This window comes from Haliotis cracherodii, unplaced genomic scaffold (assembly GCF_022045235.1).
Source record: "Haliotis cracherodii isolate W230 unplaced genomic scaffold, xgHalCrac1.p SCAF_17, whole genome shotgun sequence".
NCBI classification, from domain to species: domain Eukaryota; kingdom Metazoa; phylum Mollusca; class Gastropoda; order Lepetellida; family Haliotidae; genus Haliotis; species Haliotis cracherodii.
Window position 1 is genome coordinate 21,241,208 of NW_027266272.1, and position 20,625 is coordinate 21,261,832.

The window sequence follows — 20,625 nt, forward strand, 5'->3', positions numbered from 1 at the left end:
AGTCATTTTCTATCCTTTTAAAAAAAGTAGAGCTAATAAACTGATTTGTCTGATTTCATTTAAATCTGAGTAAGGAGCGAAATACTTTGTAATGTGTCAAATCTATTCCAGAACGTAGTTCAATGATGTTTGGCTTGTCGGACCCTAAACGTGACAATGATTTTATTGTTTGAATGATCTCAAGTATATCTATATATTTTTTAAACATAAAACGGGAAGATGTAGACTTAAATAATAAAAACACCAAAATATTTTAAAACCGGTTCATTGAATGAAAACATTATTGTGTTGAAAATGTGTATTTTATAGTGATCAGTAAATTTCATTCAATAAACTTTATTTCTGCGAACATATATTGGAAAGTGAATTTTGGACAATTTGCAAACTATGCTACATTTTGACGAGAACCAGAACGAGCATTGGAACCCATGTTTTATTTGATTTGTCGATACGAAAATCTGTGCTTAACTTTTACAGTAAAAATTCAGTAAATTGTTATATTTAATTGAATAGATCTACATCTATATGCCGTTAATCAATGTTTTTAAAGAATACAATTGTTCAACAGACAAAAACCTTGAAGTTGTTTTTTTACACACGAAGATTGATATAATTTTATAAAATGCGAAAATAAAGACTAAAGCATTGACACAAATGCAATCCAGAAAATATAACAGCGGAACTCTGCGCTTTATGAACACTGTAACCAATGGTAACATTGAGCAAGGTGTCCCGGTCGAACACGAAGGGAAACCACTCTCAACTAGAGTTTGAACTAAGATTAGCTCCCCCTGAGCTATCAAGAAGGTCACGGTCATTACTGTAGTCTGTCGACACCTTCCGTTTTGATCCATCCAAAATTATCGAAAGGTACGTTGTTTCACACTTCTTCAGCATAGACTCGGATAGAAATATATTGTAAGCTATCGACTCCACAGTTATGTGGATCGCTGTCGCGATTAAGAACATTTTTGACGTGAAATCCTTGATGCGTTCTTCGTGTTTTCCAAGTGTAAATTTGAATCACTCAGTTTTACAAAATGAAATGTTAATGTTTGAACGTAAAGCAGACTAATTGTTTGGCAAAATATCTTTAGAAAAGCATGCCGCCATCTTGGATGAAGATAAAATAAACTTACGACAGTTATGGGGCTATCTTAGATTTACGACAATCTTAAGATATCTTCGGGGTACGAAAGTTTCGAAAATAGGCAACGATAGCCTACGATTCCCTTACGATAACTTTACGATAATTTTAGGGCTACGATCGTTTCGAAAATCTAGACCCAGCGTCAAAACGGATGCAGGCTAAAACGGCATTCAGCAAAACGTCAGATTTCTCTGGCGAAAGGGTGACGTCAAAACAGACAAGGGAGGTTAACCAAAACACCACTGAACAAGTGTCCAACAGTTCTCCCATCTAAATAGACTATGATATTATGTCTACATTATGAATATACTAACCCATAACATGAGTATAACAATAAATTGCAACCGATTCCATGGCATTTGATTGACTAAACGCCCCATCTAGCGTTCTATCTTTTCCTGATTGACTGATAATAGAGGTGGTGCTGTGTTGTCTTATTGCACTAAACAGTGTCACTGATTGTCCATAGTTTCTGGCGTTTTGTGTTAATGATTAAATATGCATTCTGTGAAGTTATTGACTTATATTTGAGAATTACTTCGTTATTTTGCACTTATAGGGTTAAAACGCAAACACTGGTATGCACTTTTAGACAGTGTGGCCACGATCCTATCCAATTTGCATCCTCGGTTATCCAGTGATTGTGTGTCCACTACATTATGAACATAAGATTGGGGCTATCATACACTAAGGGGCCCTGTGTAACACGCTGAATAAGGGTGAGTGAGTGAGTGAGTATGGTTTCACGCAGCTTTTAGCAATATTCCAGCAATATCACAGTGGGGGACACCAGAAATGGGCTTCACACAATGTACCCATGTTGGGAATCGAACCCGGGTTTTCGGTGTGACGAGCGAACGCTTTAACCACTAGGCTACCCGACCAACCCCGCTGAATAAGGTATTTGAACCCACGATCATAGAATTCTGGCACAACTGCACAGCAAATTCAGTTGCCTTCGATTCCTTCCAGGATTCAAATTATTTGAAGCATAAACAATTTTATGCCAAGGTCCAAATATAATCATTTGATTGTCCACCTTCAAGTTGAAATTACTGAGAAGTTGATGGATGACAGAGTAGACACAATTCATCGATAACGACTTCTTTATTTACTGCAAAGGTGACATTTTGGTGTAGATCCTTATACTGTTGTCAAGCAAGGACTAACAGTAAATAAAGAAGTTGTTATCCATAAATTGTGTCACTTTCAAGTTGTTCATAGACCGTTACTTCTATTAAATAGACAAAACAAAAATTCATAGTATATAATCTGATTTTATTACAAAAAATCTTGTATATCACACTTGCTACCCCGAATACTGCCAGACATACCACACACATTGTATACTAACATTGAACCAGCACTAGACACATGCAAACACACGACACATGAGAACAGTCAGTCCCAGGGTATAAGCCAGCTTCAACAACAATCTCACTAAAATCAGATCTTATTTCTGACAACCCCTAAACAAAGATCTGAGCACATCCCATTACCGGTTACGTCAGAACATCCTTTCATCCGACCAATCAGAGCGTAGCCTACAAGATCGTGAAAGTGACAGTCGGAATGTGTTAGAATCCAGACCTCGAAAACTTTAACACGGGTATGCCGAACAACGGCGCTTTATGACTGAATCCATACAATCTAGGCCATCTGTAAGCCATTCCAGAATGTTCTTTTGTCCAATTTTCAAACTCTTAATCGAGAATTTATCAAAATATGTTTCAAAGCGTAACACCAGTGAGAGCTGCCTTATGATTGGCAAATGTGGACTTCTTGTCGGTCATTCCATTGGTTGGTCAAAGTTTGCAAAAGGTCGGTCTGACGTTACCCGTAAGGGGGGATGTCCTCAGATCTATATTTAGCGGTAGCGAGAACTAAGATAGTATTTTAATGAGATTGTCTTCAAAGACATCCTGTCTGGGGCACCCTGCCTTGCCTCACACTGTACCAATAGGAAGAATCTGGGTCCTACACAAGGATAGAGGGAACTCTTCACAACTGGGCCCAACAGCTAGAGACTATCAATTAGCACTAATCCAAAGCTGCTTAGGATGCATGGGACAAAGACATTTTCAGGCTATCCCCCATCACCCTTGATGACTAATCTGTGACAATATGCAGAATGTGGGACTGATGGTTCTCTTGTGGGGAATCAAACCAGTCTATGACAGATCACTCTGCCTGCTAGGCTACCCACACCACCATTTAAGGATTAGCTGTTAATGATGGTTTTCCTGCTGGGAATCAAAGAACTTAAGACTGTTTTGATACAATGCAATTCTGTAAATTCCATCTCACGTCAATCCCAGACCGATTGTTTCCCTGAATCCTGCCAGTTGTCAATGCATTCAGATCATATTGCTAATGCATGTAAATGCATTGGATACGACATGAAATACTGGCTGTATTTCAATGGAAATGAAAGCATTATGAATGCAATTTGAATGCATTAATATATACATACAAAATGTTGAAATATGATTTGATGTGCTATGACTCCCACCATCTCTTCAGCAATAGACTTGATACCTGTAGATCCAGAGTTGTGTCCCCTTGCAACTATTCATGTGACAATGTGAATAGTTTTAATTTACATCCGAGATTTATCATGTGCTAATGCCCTCAATTTGATTAGTATAAATACATTCGCAAGACCAACACACACTTTAAACTCACTCTTATATAGGCAAGGATAGCTAGATTCTTTAGGATGTATATATATATTTTGTACTCATTACCAAATATTACAAAGTCTATGTATTCAGGTAATGTAACTAGCATCAAAGGTTGGTCCACTTTGTCAATAGTGACTAGAGCATGTAAGCATCAGTAGCTACACAAACTGTTGCTAGGGTACATGAACTGTTGCTAGGGGACAACATGCTCCTATTTCTTCAGTTCACAAGATGGTCCATTGTCTTTCCACAACATCCTGCTCCATTGGTATCATCATCTCCAATGTCTATCAACAGAGTTCAACGATCAATCTTCTCAGAAGCTGTCCACATTTCCAGTTGACAAGGTCCCTCAACTGCAGGTCCGTGGAATCATGTTAGAAGCCCATGCCCCCCATTCCACCCATGCCTCCCATCCCCCCCATACCTCCCATCCCTCCAGCTGGTGCAGCAGGCTCTTCCTTAGGAATTTCTGTGACGACCGCCTCCGCTGTGGTGAGTAGAGAGGCTACTCCCGCAGCATCAACGATAGCTGTCCTCACAACCTGCAACAGACGACAGTGTCACTGTAGTCATAAGAACATTGGTCATGTTGGTCACGCACCAAATCACTGGGTGCTGATGTTGCCAGGTGATTATACCGCGCACCCAAACATAATGTGCGTGCGTGCGTGCGTGCGTGTGTGCATGCGTCTGTTGTTTAATGCCGCAAGCAGCAATATTCCATGTTTATGGTGGTCTGAAAATAATCGAGTCTGGACCCCTTCTAGGGAATGCAGTATTTAGGAACAGTTTTTTTAAGTATTAGGCACAGTAAAAACTACATTGTGTCCCTTCTGTGAATTCAGGTAAACAAACAGGTGCTTACACAATTGTTCCATAAAAATATGAAATTTGATCAAAATTCAAAAATGGTGATTTACCACATAAATTGCATTTACTGTTCTGCTAGGCATTGTTGCATCAATCTGTCAATACTTATAAATCCAGCACACCACACCAAATCATAAGACCCAACTTGAGGTACAAGACTGCTAAGCAATGAATAAAACAAAAAATCACCGGACTTAAATAAATTACCTTTGTTGGGTCAATAATTCCCTTCTCGAAGAGATTCCCATACTCGCCAGTGAGTGCGTCATACCCAAAGTCCCCGTTCTCATGAAGCACCTTCTCAACCACCACGTGGGCCTCCACGCCAGCATTGGAAGCGATGGTGAGACACGGCATCCGCAGAGCCTTGCGTACAATGTCAATACCTGGCAACAATGACCGGCACATATCACCATGCATGAAAAGCTTTGTTTGTTTTGCATGGACTGTATAAAAAAGCGTGTCTGGACCAATCCTCAACAATCTGTACTTGTTTGTTTATTTTCTGCTTAATGCCTCACTCAGCAATATTCCAGCTATATGATAGCAAAAATATATATGTTATATATGATGGCAAAGATTGGGTCTGGACCAGACATTAATATGAGGAGCAATGTCCCATAGTATAAGGTACAATGTCCCACAGAATCAAGGTACAATGTCCCACAGTATCAAGGTACAATGTCCGATAGTATAAGGTACAATGTCCCACAGTATCAAAAGAAATGTCCCAAAGTAAAAGGTACAATGTCCCACATTATCGAGGCACAATGTCCCACAGTATCGAGGTACAATGTCCCACAGTATCGAGGTACAATGTCCCACAGTATCAAGGTACAATGTCCCACAGTATCAAGGTACAATGTCCCACAGTATCAAGGTACAATGTCCCACAGTATAAGGTACAATGTCCCACAGTATCAAGGTACAATGTCCCACAATATAAGGTACAATGTCCCACAATATAAGGTACAATGTCCCACAGTATAAGGTACAATGTCCCACAGTATCGAGGTACAATGTCCCACAGTATAAGGTACAATGTCCCACAGTATCGAGGTACAATGTCCCACAGTATCAAGGTACAATGTCCCACAGTATAAGGTACAATGTCCCACAGTGTAAGGTACAATGTCCCACAGTATCAAGGTACAATGTCCCACAGTATCAAGGTACAATGTCCCACAGTATAAGGTACAATGTCCCACAGTATCAAGGTACAATGTCCCACAGTATAAGGTACAATGTCCCACAGTATCAAGGTACAATGTCCCACAGTATCAAGATGACACACAATCAACGAAGTCACCACTCAATCCATTTCGAAGACTAACTACCAGCAAAGGTTGCTGGCAACCATACCTGTTTTCTGGTCACTGTTGTCAGCTTTAATAGCATCCAGTACGGGCATACATCGGAGAAGTGCAGTTCCGCCTCCTGCAACAATGCCCTCCTCCACTGCAGCGCGTGTAGCGTTGAGTGCATCATTGATACGATCCTTCTTCTCGTTCACCTCCACTTCACTTGTCCCTCCAATCTGTGCAAGAGGCATAGTCAGGTTTAAATAGGTCGATTGACTGATTGTTTAACACCGCACTCAGCTATATTCCAGCTATATGACGGCGGTCTGTAAATTATCGAGTCTGGACCAGACAATCCAGTGATTGGGACCAAGTCAGCAAGCCTGATCATCCGATCCCATTAGTTACCTCTTATGGTAAGCATGAGTTGCTGAAGACCAATCCTCCTCTACCAAGATCTTCATAAGTCAATCGAACTTAATCGTTCTTCACGAGTCTATTGAACTTGATTGATATTCAGAAGTCGATCGAACTCGATCGATCTTCACGAGTCAATCGAGCTCGATCGATCGATCTTTATGAGTTAATCGAACTCGATCGATAAATCTTCCTGAGTAAATCAACCTCGAACTCAATTGAGAGAGAGACAGAGAGAGCGAGCTTATTCGCTAAGACGGTAAAACCCACAAACATCTGTATGGTGCTGACAAACCTAGAAACATAATCGGTGTCAACGGAAACCGGAATTTGAACCCACAATCATAACTTCTGCCATGCTCAAGGGACAACTCTGCAATTCGATTTGCGGCACCTTAGACGACTGGGTCACCCGTTCCCCCAGGTGCAACAGACATTAAGGAATCGCACATGTCTGTGCTTCCTGACTGACGCAGCACCAATTACACATGTACTTATCAATGCTTTGAAAATATATCTGCTGAAATAATATGGACAACTTACATATGTACCCGACATGTGAACCTGTACCTAGCCTAATCAGTACAGAGACAGCATGTTGATGTTGACTCCATGGTAACTGACCTGACAAGAGTTGATCTAGCACTACTGTGCACCCGAACAGTTACAGAACCGAGCAGGGTAGAAGAGTGCATTGTTCTATTGTTGCTACCTAGGATTCCCAATTGACACTCTTTCTTGTCCCAGAAACCCTTGAGTGAAAGAGCAAGTTTGGCTGTTGGGTTAACATGGTGAGTGAGTGAGTGAGTTTAACACCGTTTTGAACAGTATTTCAGTTATATCACAGCATGTTAGCTAAATGTGGGAGGAAAACCCAAAAGTGATGCAGGTCTAAGATGTTTACCATTTCGGTGAAACCCACGAGTTGACAAATCCAGAAGCAAACAAGAGGAACCTGGAAATTCCCAATCAATTATTGGGCAGGCATAGGAGATGCAACTCTGCACAGTGAACATGGTAAATTGTGTAGAAAGCAACAATCTTCAAGCACCAACCTTCAAGACTGCCACTCCATTGGACAACTTGGCAAGCCGCTCACTCAGCTTCTCCTTCTCGTACTCCGATGTGCTCAGCTCAATCTCATCCTTGATCTGGGCCACCCGCTTCTCAATCTCCGCCTTCTCTCCCTTACCCTGGACCAGCAAACACACAAGTCAAACATCTGCCTTCTCAAGCAAAATGGGAAAATAAACCTACCAGCAGGATTTACCCGACACAAAATACTCAATACGCTAAAACTTTGCAGATTTTACTACAGGAAGTCATTGAGTGACAGTGGTTCATTTCACAGGTTCATTTTGACAAGACATACAATATAAATTAATGAAGTACAGTCATCCCCTGCTAGTACGTGGGTCTCGGGGTCCATGGACGACCCCCAGCGTTATCAGGCACCCCTGTTATACATTATGGAATGTAGGTCGGGTGAAAGTTCAACTAACGAGGACACGAATACATGTACTGTATGTGTATGCACACCTGAGGACGTATGTGCATACATGTGCATGGTTACGACAGAAAAATTGACGGTGTTTGTGAGAAAAATAAAAATGTATGATTTTTATTTCTATATTTTTTCTTCGAGTAAGATCGATCTTTTGTACAAGTACCTACATGCTGTTATTGTTAACTACTTTGACTGCTGGGACCATTTGAACCGAATCCGCAATATCGTGAAGGGCGTTATCGCGGGGGTATGACTGTACATGTAATAAAAATGACCGTGCCCACAAGGCACTGTACATAGAATTCAACCATGCCATTACCCTTTATATGTCTGCCGCAGGCACGGCAGCACTAGTAATTTCGAGCCTTGCATATATAATCAGGAAATCCATGGTTTCAGATCATGCTCAATGCTATTACATCATTACAATTCTAGAAGGCAAGTGCAACGTCTGCCTGTCTGCATGTCACAGTTAAAACCCTGAGAACTATTCCTATCCCTTGTCTTCAGCAATTGGACAAGCACGGCGTACCAGGGCAGAAAAAGACCTGCATCGAGTCCGCTAGTCCAACATGAGTGGAAATCTGAACATATAGGTTGTTTCTTTAGTTATTTTACATAATCCACTTATTTTCCATTCTGATTACCTTCATAAGCAGTGTGTCGTCCTTGGTGACGGTGACCTCGCCGATGTTGCCAAAGTCCTGCATCTGGATGTCCTCCAGCTTGTACATGTCGCCCTCGTCCCCGAACACCTGCAACACGAACCGGCCCGTGTCAGTCCTCAACAGTCACGACAGGAGACCTTCCCAGAACCTTAGTCCTACAACACTTCTGGCAAGAACCATTACCATAACCTTGGTCCTACAAGTTACAACACTTCTGACAAGAACCATTACCATAACCTTGGTCCTTCAACACTTCTGACAAGAGCCATTATCAGAACCTTGGTCCTACAACACTTCTGGCAAGAACCATTACCATAACCTTGGTCCTACAACACTTCTGACAAGAACCAGAACCTTAGTCGTACAAAACACTTCTGGCAAGAACCATTACCAGAACCTTAGTCCTACAACACTTCTGACAAGAACCATTATCAGAACCTTAGTCCTACAACACTTCTGACAAGAACCAGAACCTTAGTCCTACAAAACACTTCTGGCAAGAACCATTACCAGAACCTTAGTCCTACAACACTTCTGGCAAGAACCATTACCATAACCTTGGTCCTACAACACTTCTGACAAGAACCATTACCAGAACCTTGGTCCTACAACACTTCTGGCAAGAACCATTACCATAACCTCAGTCCTACTACACTTCTGACAAGAACCGGAACCTTAGTCCTAAAAACACTTCTGGCAAGAACCATTACCAGAACCTTAGTCCTACAACACTTCTGGCAAGAACCATTACCATAACCTTGGTCCAACAACACTTCTGGCAAGAACCATTACCATAACCTCAGTCCTGCAACACTTCTGACAAGAACCAGAACCTTAGTCCTACAAAGCACTTCTGGCAAGAACCATTACCAGAACCTTAGTCTTACAACACTTCTGACAAGAACCATTATCAGAACCTTAGTCCTACAAAACACTTCTGGCAAGAACCATTACCATAACCTTGGTCCTACAACACTTCTGACAAGAACCATAATCAGAACCTTAGTCCTACAAAACACTTCTGGCAAGAACCATTACCAGAACCTTAGTCCTACAACACTTCTGGCAAGAACCATTACCATAACCTCAGTCCTACAACACTTCTGACAAGAACCATTATCAGAACCTTGGTCCTACAACACTTCTGGCAAGAACCATTACCATAACCTCAGTCCTACAACACTTCTGACAAGAACCAGAACCTTAGTCCTACAAAACACTTCTGGCAAGAACCATTACCATAACCTTGGTCCTACAACACTTCTGACAAGAACCATTACCAGAACCTTGGTCCTACAACACTTCTGACAAGAACCAGAACCTTAGTCCTACAAAACACTTCTGGCAAGAACCATTACCATAACCTTGGTCCTACAACACTTCTGACAAGAACCATTACCAGAACCTTGGTCCTTCAACACTACCAACAAGGACTCTACACAGAAACTTGGATTACATTTTAGAAAGTGATAGTCATGACTCAAATCATGAAATAAAAGTTATATTTGGCACTCAGAAATGTTCCCCCTACAGGACCAGACAATCCAATGATTGACACAATGAGCATTGATCCAAGCAGTTGGAATGGCACGCATCAACCAAGGCAGCTAGCTGGACCACCCAACCCTGTTTGTTGCCTCTTACGAGATGGGAGGTAACTCTGATAGTTCCTGCTCTATTTATAGTGTATCTTACACAATGCCAATTCAAGTATTGTGTGCATCTAAGTATCGATGATATTGTAGGTATCAGTGAATCGTTACAGCCCAAGAAACAAACACAGTGTATCCAGTCTGGTGGGAGCAGCAATATCGTGCCTACCTTATCCCGCCTGTCTGGAGCTGATCTAGCACTACTGTGCACCCAAACAGTCACAGAACCGCGCAGGGTAGAAGAGTGCGGATTGTCATCTGTGTGGCTCTACTTCCTCTCGACCTAGTGATCAGGCCATAAGCATGAACTGCTCCATTACATTAGATTTTAGTTGTTTAATGCGACACTCAGCAATATTACAGCTATATGATGGCCGTATGTAAATAATCGAGTCCGGACCGGACAATCCAGTGATTGACATCATGAGCATCAATTCACGCAATAAGGATGTGATGACCTACAAAAACATGGAGGTACTGGGTACCTATTCTACCCCAGAAACATTTAAGGAGACACAGAGTTTGGAATATGAACAAGACGGAGTAGACAGCTGCTTACCACTGCCCCAGTTGAGATGGCCACGTCTGTGAGGGTGTTCTTTCTGTTGTCTCCGAAGCCAGGTGCCTTCACAGCACACACCTGGAGACCCACCTTGATCCTGGAACACGGATGAGCAAGTATGGTTTTACGCCCATTTTATCAATATTTCAGCAATATCACGACGGGGAACACCAGAAATGGGCTTCACACATTGTACCCATGTCGGAAATCGAACCCAGGTCTTCGGCGTGAGGTGACGAGCGAACGCTTTAACCACTAGGCTAACCGACCGCCCCCACTACAGATAAACCAGTCATTATCTACATAAGAAATCAGATTTTTACTGACCTATCATTATTGCTATGGCAAGCAATCAAGGTGCTTTGCAAATTAACAAAGCTCTTATCTTCATCATATATAATTTGATCAAACAAAAACATTTTCAGTGTTTGGCAATAATACACCCCTTGACACTGCTGTTTTCTGTAAAACATCTGTAACACACACAAGCAAATATGCTATGTGACTAATATCAATTTTCGGTTATAGTGTATGTTTGTTTGTTGTTTAACGCCACACTCAGCAATATTCCAGCTATATGACGGCGGTCTGTAAATAAACGAGTCTGGACCAGACAATCCAGTGATTGATATCATGAGCATCGATCCACGCAATTGGAATCGATGACATGCATCAACCAAGTCAGTGAGCCTGACCACCTGTTCCCGTTAGTTTCCTTTTACGACAAGCATAGTCACCTTTTACGGCAAGCATGGGTTTTTGAAGACCTATTCTAGCCCGGATCTTCACGGGTCGGGGCGCTTAAAAGCGTGAATATGTTTTTAAAGGTCAACACAGACAGGCACTTAAAATAAGCGCTGATTTTCGAAAATGTTCTGCATAAGTCTGACCACCCAATCTTGTTATGGGGGCAAGCATGGACCTTTTCTTCCCAAGATCCCCCAGGGTTATCTGGCAATAATAGATTTCAAATTATCATTGTTTACACATCATATGCTACTCAAAAGAAGTTACAGAACACCCAATTCTTTCATATCACAACAGTTAGATTGTCATGCCATGACAGATTAACTATAGTATTATCAAACAAACAGGTGCTCTTAACTTCTTTTGAGTAGCATATATTAGCTAACAAGAAACTTGTTACCATGGTTACCATACATGTTACAGGTAGGAAACTTTGAGGATGCATTACTGCTGCAAGTAATTTCCAGCCCTTCTCATGAGTCAGTGAGTCAGTGAGTGAGTGAGTGAGTATGGATTTAAGCCGTATTTAGCAATATTCCAGCAATATCACGACAGGGGACACCAGAACTGGGCTTGCCTTCACACATTGTACCGATGTGGGGAATCGAACCCGGGCCTTCGGCGTGACGAGTGAACGCTTTAACCACTAGGCTACCCCACCACCCATGCAGGTCATGCTGAAAGCGGACGGATATTCTTCACTCACCTGTTGAGCACCAGCGTACTGATGGCCTCGCCGTCAATGTCTTCGGCGATGATGAGAAGGGGTTTGCGAGCCTGGTTGGCCAATTCCAGGGCTGGAATCATCGACTGGACGCTGGAGATTTTCTTTTCACATAGCAACACAAGGGCGTCCTGGAATTCACACTTGGCACCTGGAGACAATACAGGGCTACATGAGTGAGTGAGTGAGTTTATGCTTTACGTCACATCGGCAACATTTCAGCTATATCGTGACAAGAAGTTAAATATTTTTAATACACAGGGCTACATGAGCATTGGGAGATTTGGTTGGTTGGTTGGTTTGTTGTTTAACGCCGCAGCAATATTCCAGCTATATGACGGCGGTCTGTATAAATAATCGAGTCTGGACCAGAAATCATGAGCATCGATCCACGCAATTGGGATCAATGACATGCATCAAACAAGTCAGCGAGTCTGACCACCCGATCCCTTTAGTCGCCTTTTACGACAAGCATAGTCACCTTTTACGGCAAGCATGGGTTACTGAAGACCTATTCTACCCCGGAATCTTCATGGGTCGAGCATTGGGAGAACCACACCTGACAAAACCAGGTAGGTCAGATTCACGTGGGAGGAAAGCCCAAAGTGACGCGGGTATTAGATTTTGGTGAAACCCATGAAGAGTGTTCAAAATGAGAAAAATTCCCAGGCTGCCATCAGGACCCACAGACAATAGCAGCGGCAGGCCTGGACTAAACTTGTGAGGCCTTCATTTAAAAAACTCATGTTATTGTGACAAAAAAGTAGACACAGAAATTAATTGCTGGCCATAAAAACCATGGAACTTTGATTGGTTGGTTTGGTTTGTTGTTTTACGCCACACTCAGCAATATTTCAGCTAAATGACGGCTATAGAATCCAACCCTTGATCTCCCTGCCATGGGAGCTTACCTCAAACACTGCCCATGAGCAGAGGTATGGTGCTGACAAACAGGAAACATAATTGCTGCGAACCGAGATTCTAAAACTCGTTCATAGGTTTCTGACATGCCCGTGGGACATCACCCCGCACAGTGAAGTGCGACGCCTTAGATGACTGGTCTCTCTCTGCTCCTCTAAGCTGCTTTGATTTGTTTGTTGCTTAGCGCCCCACTCAGCAATATTCCAGCTATATGCAGGGGTCTGTAAATAATTGAGTCTGGACCAGACAATCCAATGATTGACATCATGAGCATTGATCCATGCAACTGGGATGACATGCATCAACCAAGTCAGCGAGCCTGACCACCTGATCCCGTTAATCGCCTCTTATGACAAGCATGGTGGCTTTTTACGGCAAGCATGGATCGTGCTGCTTTGAAAAGTATTTCGTTATATCAAGGCGATATAGGAGGAAAGTCGGAACTCATGAAAGTCTCAGACATAAAGGAAGTCGTCAAGCATTGGTCCCAATGCCAGAGTTCCTCGCAGTAGATCACCTTTAGCTGTGTTCATGAAGTAGGGGGAGATATAGCCGCGGTCGAACTTCATCCCCTCAATTGTCTCCAGCTCATCCTTCAAGGTCTTGCCATCCTGCAACAAATGCACTCCACAGTCAGGGAACAAGGTCATTACAATCATATACACTACGCCAAAAGAAACGTGAATACCATTCATGTTGGTTAATATATGAAGACCATCTTCCTAGGGCAACGTAGTTAACTGACTATAAAAGTTCAGTTTCCACCCTTGCTGAACTAGGCTGGTAGTATGAAGTTATAGTTTGGCTGGACTAACGAGTCTATGCATACTGCATAGTCTAATCAAAATCATGTAACGAACATGACATCGGGGTCGTAAACTGCCGTGCAGATTTAGGTCGATTGCAGGATTTGCAAAGCATGTGTTCTGCCAACTTGGCACAACAGATATTTTCCAAATCTTTTCATGTTTTTAATCAAGGTGCTCACGTGATTTGATGCACTTCATAAAGTAAGACCTGTTTTATCACAATATAGATCTTGATTATCGATCAGATCGTCTTGACTGAGCGCTGCCATTTTGTTTGAAGCAAATGCAAGTGATATGCAAGCTGGAATCCGATTGGTCAATAGGAGGGACAGCGAAGGGACACAACTCGTAATAGCCACTGGTGGCGCTACGATCGAGCCCAGAAATCCCAGGCTAGTTCGACAAGGGTGGAAACTGGACTTTTATAGTCAGTTACCTCCCTTGCCTTGGTAAGATGAAGACACTCATATTCAAGAGATATTAGATTGGTTCGATGCACAAACGAACATACGGGTATGTTATGTGAACTGATGCACATGAATGCATCACATGTGATGTCACAGATCCATGACATGCGCCATTTGTCTCGTACAGAATTAGCGTGGAAAGTTTGAAAATCATGTGCAGCATATCATAAAAAGAATAAAAACACTCTGTGGTAACACTTGATTGATTGTTGGTTTTGTCATGATCTGGAGCAAACACTGTCTGCCCAATCTATATGAATGAGGTTGGTCTAACACCGCTTTGACCAATATTCCAGTTATATCACAGCGTGTCAGCTTATAGTGAATGAGTATTGTTTTACCCCACTTTTAGCAATATTCCAGCAAAATCGCGATAGGGGGCACCAGAAATGGGCTTCACTCATTGTACACATGTCGGGAACTGAACCTGGGTCTTTGGCGTGATGAGCGAACGCTTTAACCACTAGGCGACACCATCGCCCCCAGTGTGAGGAAAGTCTGAAGTGATGCAGGTCTCAGACATTGACCACTTTGGTGAAACTCATGAGCACAGGTATGGTGCTGACCAATCGAAATAAAGGATGTGCGAGTTCTTGAGCTAATCAGATGTCACCTTTCTAAAACAATATGGTTTAATTTCTTCAATACATTGATTTGAGAAATCCTAACCTTAGCAACAACCAAAACAGACCAATGTAAACAATCACACCCTCGATAGCACACAAATTTGGGTGTAGATGCCATGGCTTAAGAAAAAAAAGGATTTACAATAAAATATCCAAATCCAAAACTTATCAGAGAAGTGTCAAATTTTGGCGTGAGCAACATAAACATAGTATGACATGAACACGAATATAATGTTCTATTTTGACAGATGTCAACAAACAGAGGAATTTTGGTGTTTACAGCAAGTCGCAGCAGAACCACAATTTGTCGAATGACATCAGCAATCTTCAGCTATGAAGTTGTTTCTAGTGAGAGGTCATTCCGACCTCACGTTACAATAAGATTCAAATGATGTCAACAATGCCGTCCGGATGACGGAAACAATACACTGTTGTCTCGTGATGTAATATGACCCTAGGTCACATATGATTTTTAAGAAACCCTGATATGTTGCCCTCGTAGGTAATAAACAGCCTAATCCTTCCCATTTTCAGGTGATGTGCTTTAGAACGACAAAACTGATCTTGGATATAGAAAACAACAATGCAGTATCCTCCAGCTGGTATAATGAGTGAGTTGGGTTTAACGCCGCTTTTAACATTATTCCAGTTATATCACGGCGTGTCAGCTTAATGTGGGAGGAAAGCCCGAAGTGATGCAGGTCTTAGATGTTTACCACTTCGGTGAAACCCACGAGCATGGGTATGGTGCTGACAAACCTGGAAACATAATCGGGGCGAACCGGGATTCAAACCCACAATCATAGGTTTCGGGCGTGCCCAAGTGACGCAACTCAGCACAGCCAATCGCGGCGCCTTAGACGACTGGGCCACCCGTGCCCCCCAGCTGGTATAGGAAGCAGCTGGTATATGAAGCTACTCGCTAACATTTCGCTCCTCACCTTGACTGTGATGACACCATCACGACCCACTTTCTTCATGGCGCTGGAGATGAGGTCCCCGATCTCCTGATCTCCATTGGCTGATATCGTGGCAACCTGAAGACCATACGTTAGTCATGTTTCAACAGCATTCTTCATGAACATGTATCTTGTTATTTCAGTTTATGAAGCTGACTTGTGCGGAATTCTGATTAGTTTCATGGAGAAAACAAATCAGCTGTCATCCCTTCATACACTGTAACAATATATGTAGCGGTAGTAGAAAGCAATGTAACAAGATATTCTTAGTGGTATGCACGTGTTTACAGAATTATCTCCCTTAGTAAGAAAAATATTTTTCGGGAAAACTGAGATGTTTTGATGTAAATGAAGAGGAACCATGGTGTTCACGGAGTCTACGATGTGTGTTAGAATAACTATATTTGCTGTGTGAATCATGAATAAACCTTCAAACTTTGAATTTTGTGTTAACGGTGAGTTGTATGTGTGAATGCATGCCTAGCAGGGTACCGCTATAATATATATTTCTTAAGACTATGCTCTACAAATGCCAATACCTGAGCAATTTCTTCTGGTGTTGTCACTGGTCTGGACATCTTCTTCAGGGTCTCCACGACAGTGTTCACGGCATTCATCACACCTGAAACCAGAGCATTACTCTCAGTCCTGGCATATTGCAGAGTGGGACTAAACAACAAACAAATAAACAAAACGAAACTAGCTCCATCCTCTGGCATATTGCCGAGTGGGACTAAACAACAAACAAATAAACAAAACGAAACTAGCTCCATCAGCTGGCATATTGCCGAGTGGGACTAAACAACAAACAAATAAACAAAATTAAAACTAGCTCCATCAGGTCAATGGATTAACAGTGTTTGTTGTTTAACATTGCATTCAATGCGATAACAGAAAATATTTATACACGGTATATATTCTCAAAAGAAGTCAAAGAACACACAATTTTTTCACATGACAAAAGTTAACCCCTTGACAGATTAACTAGTCATATTAAAAAATCACATGCATGAAAATCACATGCACTCACCTCGCCTAATTTCAACAGGATTAGCTCCCTTGCTGATTCTCTCAAACCCTTCTTTAGCAATGGCACGGGCAAGAACGGTGGCAGTGGTTGTTCCATCACCGGCTTCTTCGTTGGTGTTGTTTGCAACATCCTGTACGAGCTTGGCCCCGATGTTCTGATACCTGTCCTTCAGCTCAATACCCTTCGCCACAGTGACACCGTCCTTGGTAATTTTAGGACTGCCCCAACTCTGCTCCAGAATAACGTTCCTTCCCTGAATTTGAAAAAGTACAACAATAATGGAATGCTAAACAAACTGCACAAGTGAGGACAGAGACTCCTTCAGCATGAACACATGGGGTCATTTTCAAAACTTATGGGGCCACACTCATGTAAAACTTCAAACCGATATGCAGATTATTGATGCAGAATCACCATCCACAAGTTTTGTTTTTGTTTGTTGTTTAACACCGCACTCAGCAATATTCCAGCTATATGATGGCGGTCTGTAAATAATCGAGTCTGGACCATACAGTCCAGTGATTGACGTTATGAGCATCGATCCACGCAATTGAGATATGATGACATGCATCAACCAAGTCAGCGAGCTTGACCTCCCGATCCCGTCGGTCGCCTTTTACGACAAGCACAGTCGCCTTTTACGACAAGCATGGGTTGCTGAAGACCTATTCTACCCCCGATCTTCATGGGTATTCCACTCACAAGTAACAATACTGATACCCAGAATGTTTCAAATGGCATCTTAGTCAGATGTAACATATTGTCACATATTTAGCCTCAACAGTTTGTTTGAGAACACTGCCGTGAGCATGTCTCTTCATGGTACTCTTTCTCAAATAACAATTTAGCTATAACATTGAAATAGATTTCACATGACTTCTACAAAGCTGACATGTCGTAGTATTTCTTTCTGAGTTATGCTGCAACCATGTGTAAGCACGAAGCCATTCATTGAAAATCTCTACCTTTCACAGTCTTTACTACATTTCCTCAGTCCGTCACCATGGTCACTGCCAGGTGAACCATGCGACACATTCTGTGTATCCCCAACATAACTTGTGGTCGACGATTTGTGATACTGGTGTCATTTGAAGCAGAAACATCTTTGTCATAATCAGAACTATGACTACTATATTTGCAAAAATTTGTAAGCTTGATTCTCATTGGACCATTTGTGACTTTCAGCCAATGAAAGGCACTGATAGAAAATTGAGGATGTTTACACTGAATAGTAGAAGCAGCTGTCCGGGTGATGTAAAGATTTTTTGATACAGTCAGTGATTCCAAAAATAACATAAAATAAACCCATCTACATGAAGGCCCCCGATGTCCCACTGACTGTAAATATTATGCGCAAGTCACTATAGGAATTCCGTAAGACAGCTGCCTTGGCAGAACACTGACTGGGACTTATGGAATAGAGAATACGTACCTTTGGTCCCATAGTAACAGCAACGGCATCTGCTAGGACATCCACCCCTTGTAACATCAAGGCTCGGGCATCAGCACCAAATTTGATATCTTTGGCATAATTTCTGACAAGGGCTGGAGCGACTCTTCTTGCCAGACATGGACGGAGTAAACTTGGAAGTCTGTACATTTTGGCTAGTTTTACTGAAAAAATACAAAAATAAATTTGCGGCTAACTGTTTCATCTGTTAAAATTTACACCTGACATTTATTTGCATATTCTGTACCAGAACATACAAAATCTACTATTGTGATATGATTTTTTTTTGGGGGGGGGGGGGTTTAATGCCACACTCAGCAATATTCCAGCTATATGACAGCGGTCTGTAAATTATCGAGTCTGGACCAGACAATCCACTGATTGATATATCATGAGCATCGATCCACACAATTGGGATTGATGACATGCATCAACCAAGTCAGCAAGTCTGACCACCCGATCCCGTCAGTCACCTCTTACGACAAGCATAGTCGTCTTTTACGGCAAGCATGGGTTGTCGAAGACCTATTCTACCCCGATCTTCACTGGTCTCGTGATATGAAAATCAATTACAAATGTTGAAACAAATGAGGTAACTTTCAACAAACACATGTCAAACAATGAAGAGTGGTGGGATGCATAAAGCCATTTAACCAGTTCAATATCAAATGACTTGTTGCTACTTGTTCCTGACCCATGAAGATCAGGCTTAGAATTAGTCTCCAGCAACCTATGCCTGCCGCAAGAGGCGGCTAACCTGGTCGGGCGTTAGAAATTGTCACTAGTCCTGTGTAGTCCTTGTCAAACTGCCCAATAGTTAAGGTATCCTAAAGACTGGTAGACATGGAAGAAACTTGCCATTTTTAAGGGTTTTGCTATATGTTATCATTATAAGGACTAGCAGACTGAAACTGTTAGTTTCTACCCCTGGTGGAAGTTTTATATTTTGGAATGATATTGTAACCTATGACAATTAAGGTTTAAAACGAAAGCTACTCAGCAATGCTCAGCAGAGAATTTGCATGAGAATAATTAATGAATATGTGAAGAACGTGAAACCAACATCAAATGTCATTACCACTATATATAACTAATATTCTTACATAAACCATCATGCTATTCTTCTTGCAGTTGATTATGAGCAAGGAATTCACCCCCGATTCTGAATGTTTATTTTAAACAAGTAAAACTCACCACTAAAGCTCATTATCCATCAAGTAGTGAGATTATATTTCAACCTTAACATGGTTTAAATCTAAGAAATCACTCAAAACTGTTGTATCCGGATCTAAAATCAACTTGCTCCTTCGAGGCGTGTTGATTCTAATTCAGGAATCAAGAGATTCTCATGATTTCTACATTACTTAGAATTATCCCAGAAATTTTTTTACTGGATCTGTAGGTTGTAGCTGAATATTTACAGGTTACTATATGGAGTAGTAAAGTGAAAAACTCCTACCATTTTCTCCAACAAAACCTGATGAATGTTGGATTGTTTACGCCCACTCCTGGCACTTGAGTACTGCTATTGTCTCAGACAAAACCAATTAATATCCAACCGACTACTCAACCTAAGGGAGATAAGCGACTGCGAGAAATACCGAGAAGCATACAGCAACATTTCGAGAACGTTCTTCGACTTTTCATGCCTTATAGCAACAAAAATGTCCACAGAAAGGGATTTTTGTAAGATGATATAAAAAAGCAACAAATGATATTCATGCATCACACCTTCTACAACACTATTTATTTACATGGCCTGTAATCATAGACCATGTGCGTGCCCGGCGCACGTGGGTTGCCCATGCCTTGCTATTCTAAATTACATAACGCTCGTGCGCAATTTAAGACAAATGTCCGTTTTCGCAAATAACTGCTATGTGCGTTTGTAAGTAAAGGCAATGCATTGAAACTCTACTGTTACCTGAAACACCGTTACGATCTTCTTTTCGGACTCTGAACTTGCGATGCCTTCCTCTCGCCGACAGGTTTACTTATCAAGGTCAACAGGGACCGTTTCGCAATCGTCACCTTTCGTAATTTATGAACTTATGGACGAATGTAAATAAGGCATATTA

At 41.8% G+C, this 20,625-nt stretch overlaps 1 protein-coding gene across 1 annotated transcript; it reads right to left on the reverse strand.

The window, feature by feature from the left end:
* Window positions 1-2,430: 2,430 nt before the first annotated feature.
* On the reverse strand, window positions 2,431-20,549 carry LOC139464958 (heat shock protein 60A-like). Its single transcript, XM_071246589.1, has 13 exons — window positions 20,472-20,549; window positions 18,530-18,711; window positions 17,098-17,350; window positions 16,607-16,689; window positions 16,050-16,145; window positions 13,724-13,817; window positions 12,268-12,436; window positions 10,812-10,911; window positions 8,580-8,687; window positions 7,481-7,618; window positions 6,070-6,244; window positions 4,915-5,093; window positions 2,431-4,379 (listed from the first exon to the last, which is right to left on the reverse strand). Exons 2-13 carry the CDS (start codon window positions 18,695-18,697, stop codon window positions 4,212-4,214), a joined length of 1,731 nt encoding a protein of 576 aa, XP_071102690.1. The 5' UTR covers window positions 18,698-18,711; window positions 20,472-20,549; the 3' UTR covers window positions 2,431-4,211.
* Window positions 20,550-20,625: the final 76 nt, after the last annotated feature.

What these genes read in the sequence shown, in the direction of transcription:
- LOC139464958 (XM_071246589.1), bottom strand. Translation starts at nt 18,697, where the DNA reads ATGTACAGACTTCCAAGTTTACTCCGTCCATGTCTGGCAAGAAGAGTC. An exon ending in CTGTTACTATGGGACCAAAG is followed by an intron (nt 17,351 to 18,529) that starts GTACGTATTCTC and finishes TTTCAAATTCAG; the next exon opens with GGAAGGAACGTTATTCTGGA. An exon ending in GAATTATTGACCCAACAAAG is followed by an intron (nt 4,380 to 4,914) that starts GTAATTTATTTA and finishes CGTCTGTTGCAG; the next exon opens with GTTGTGAGGACAGCTATCGT.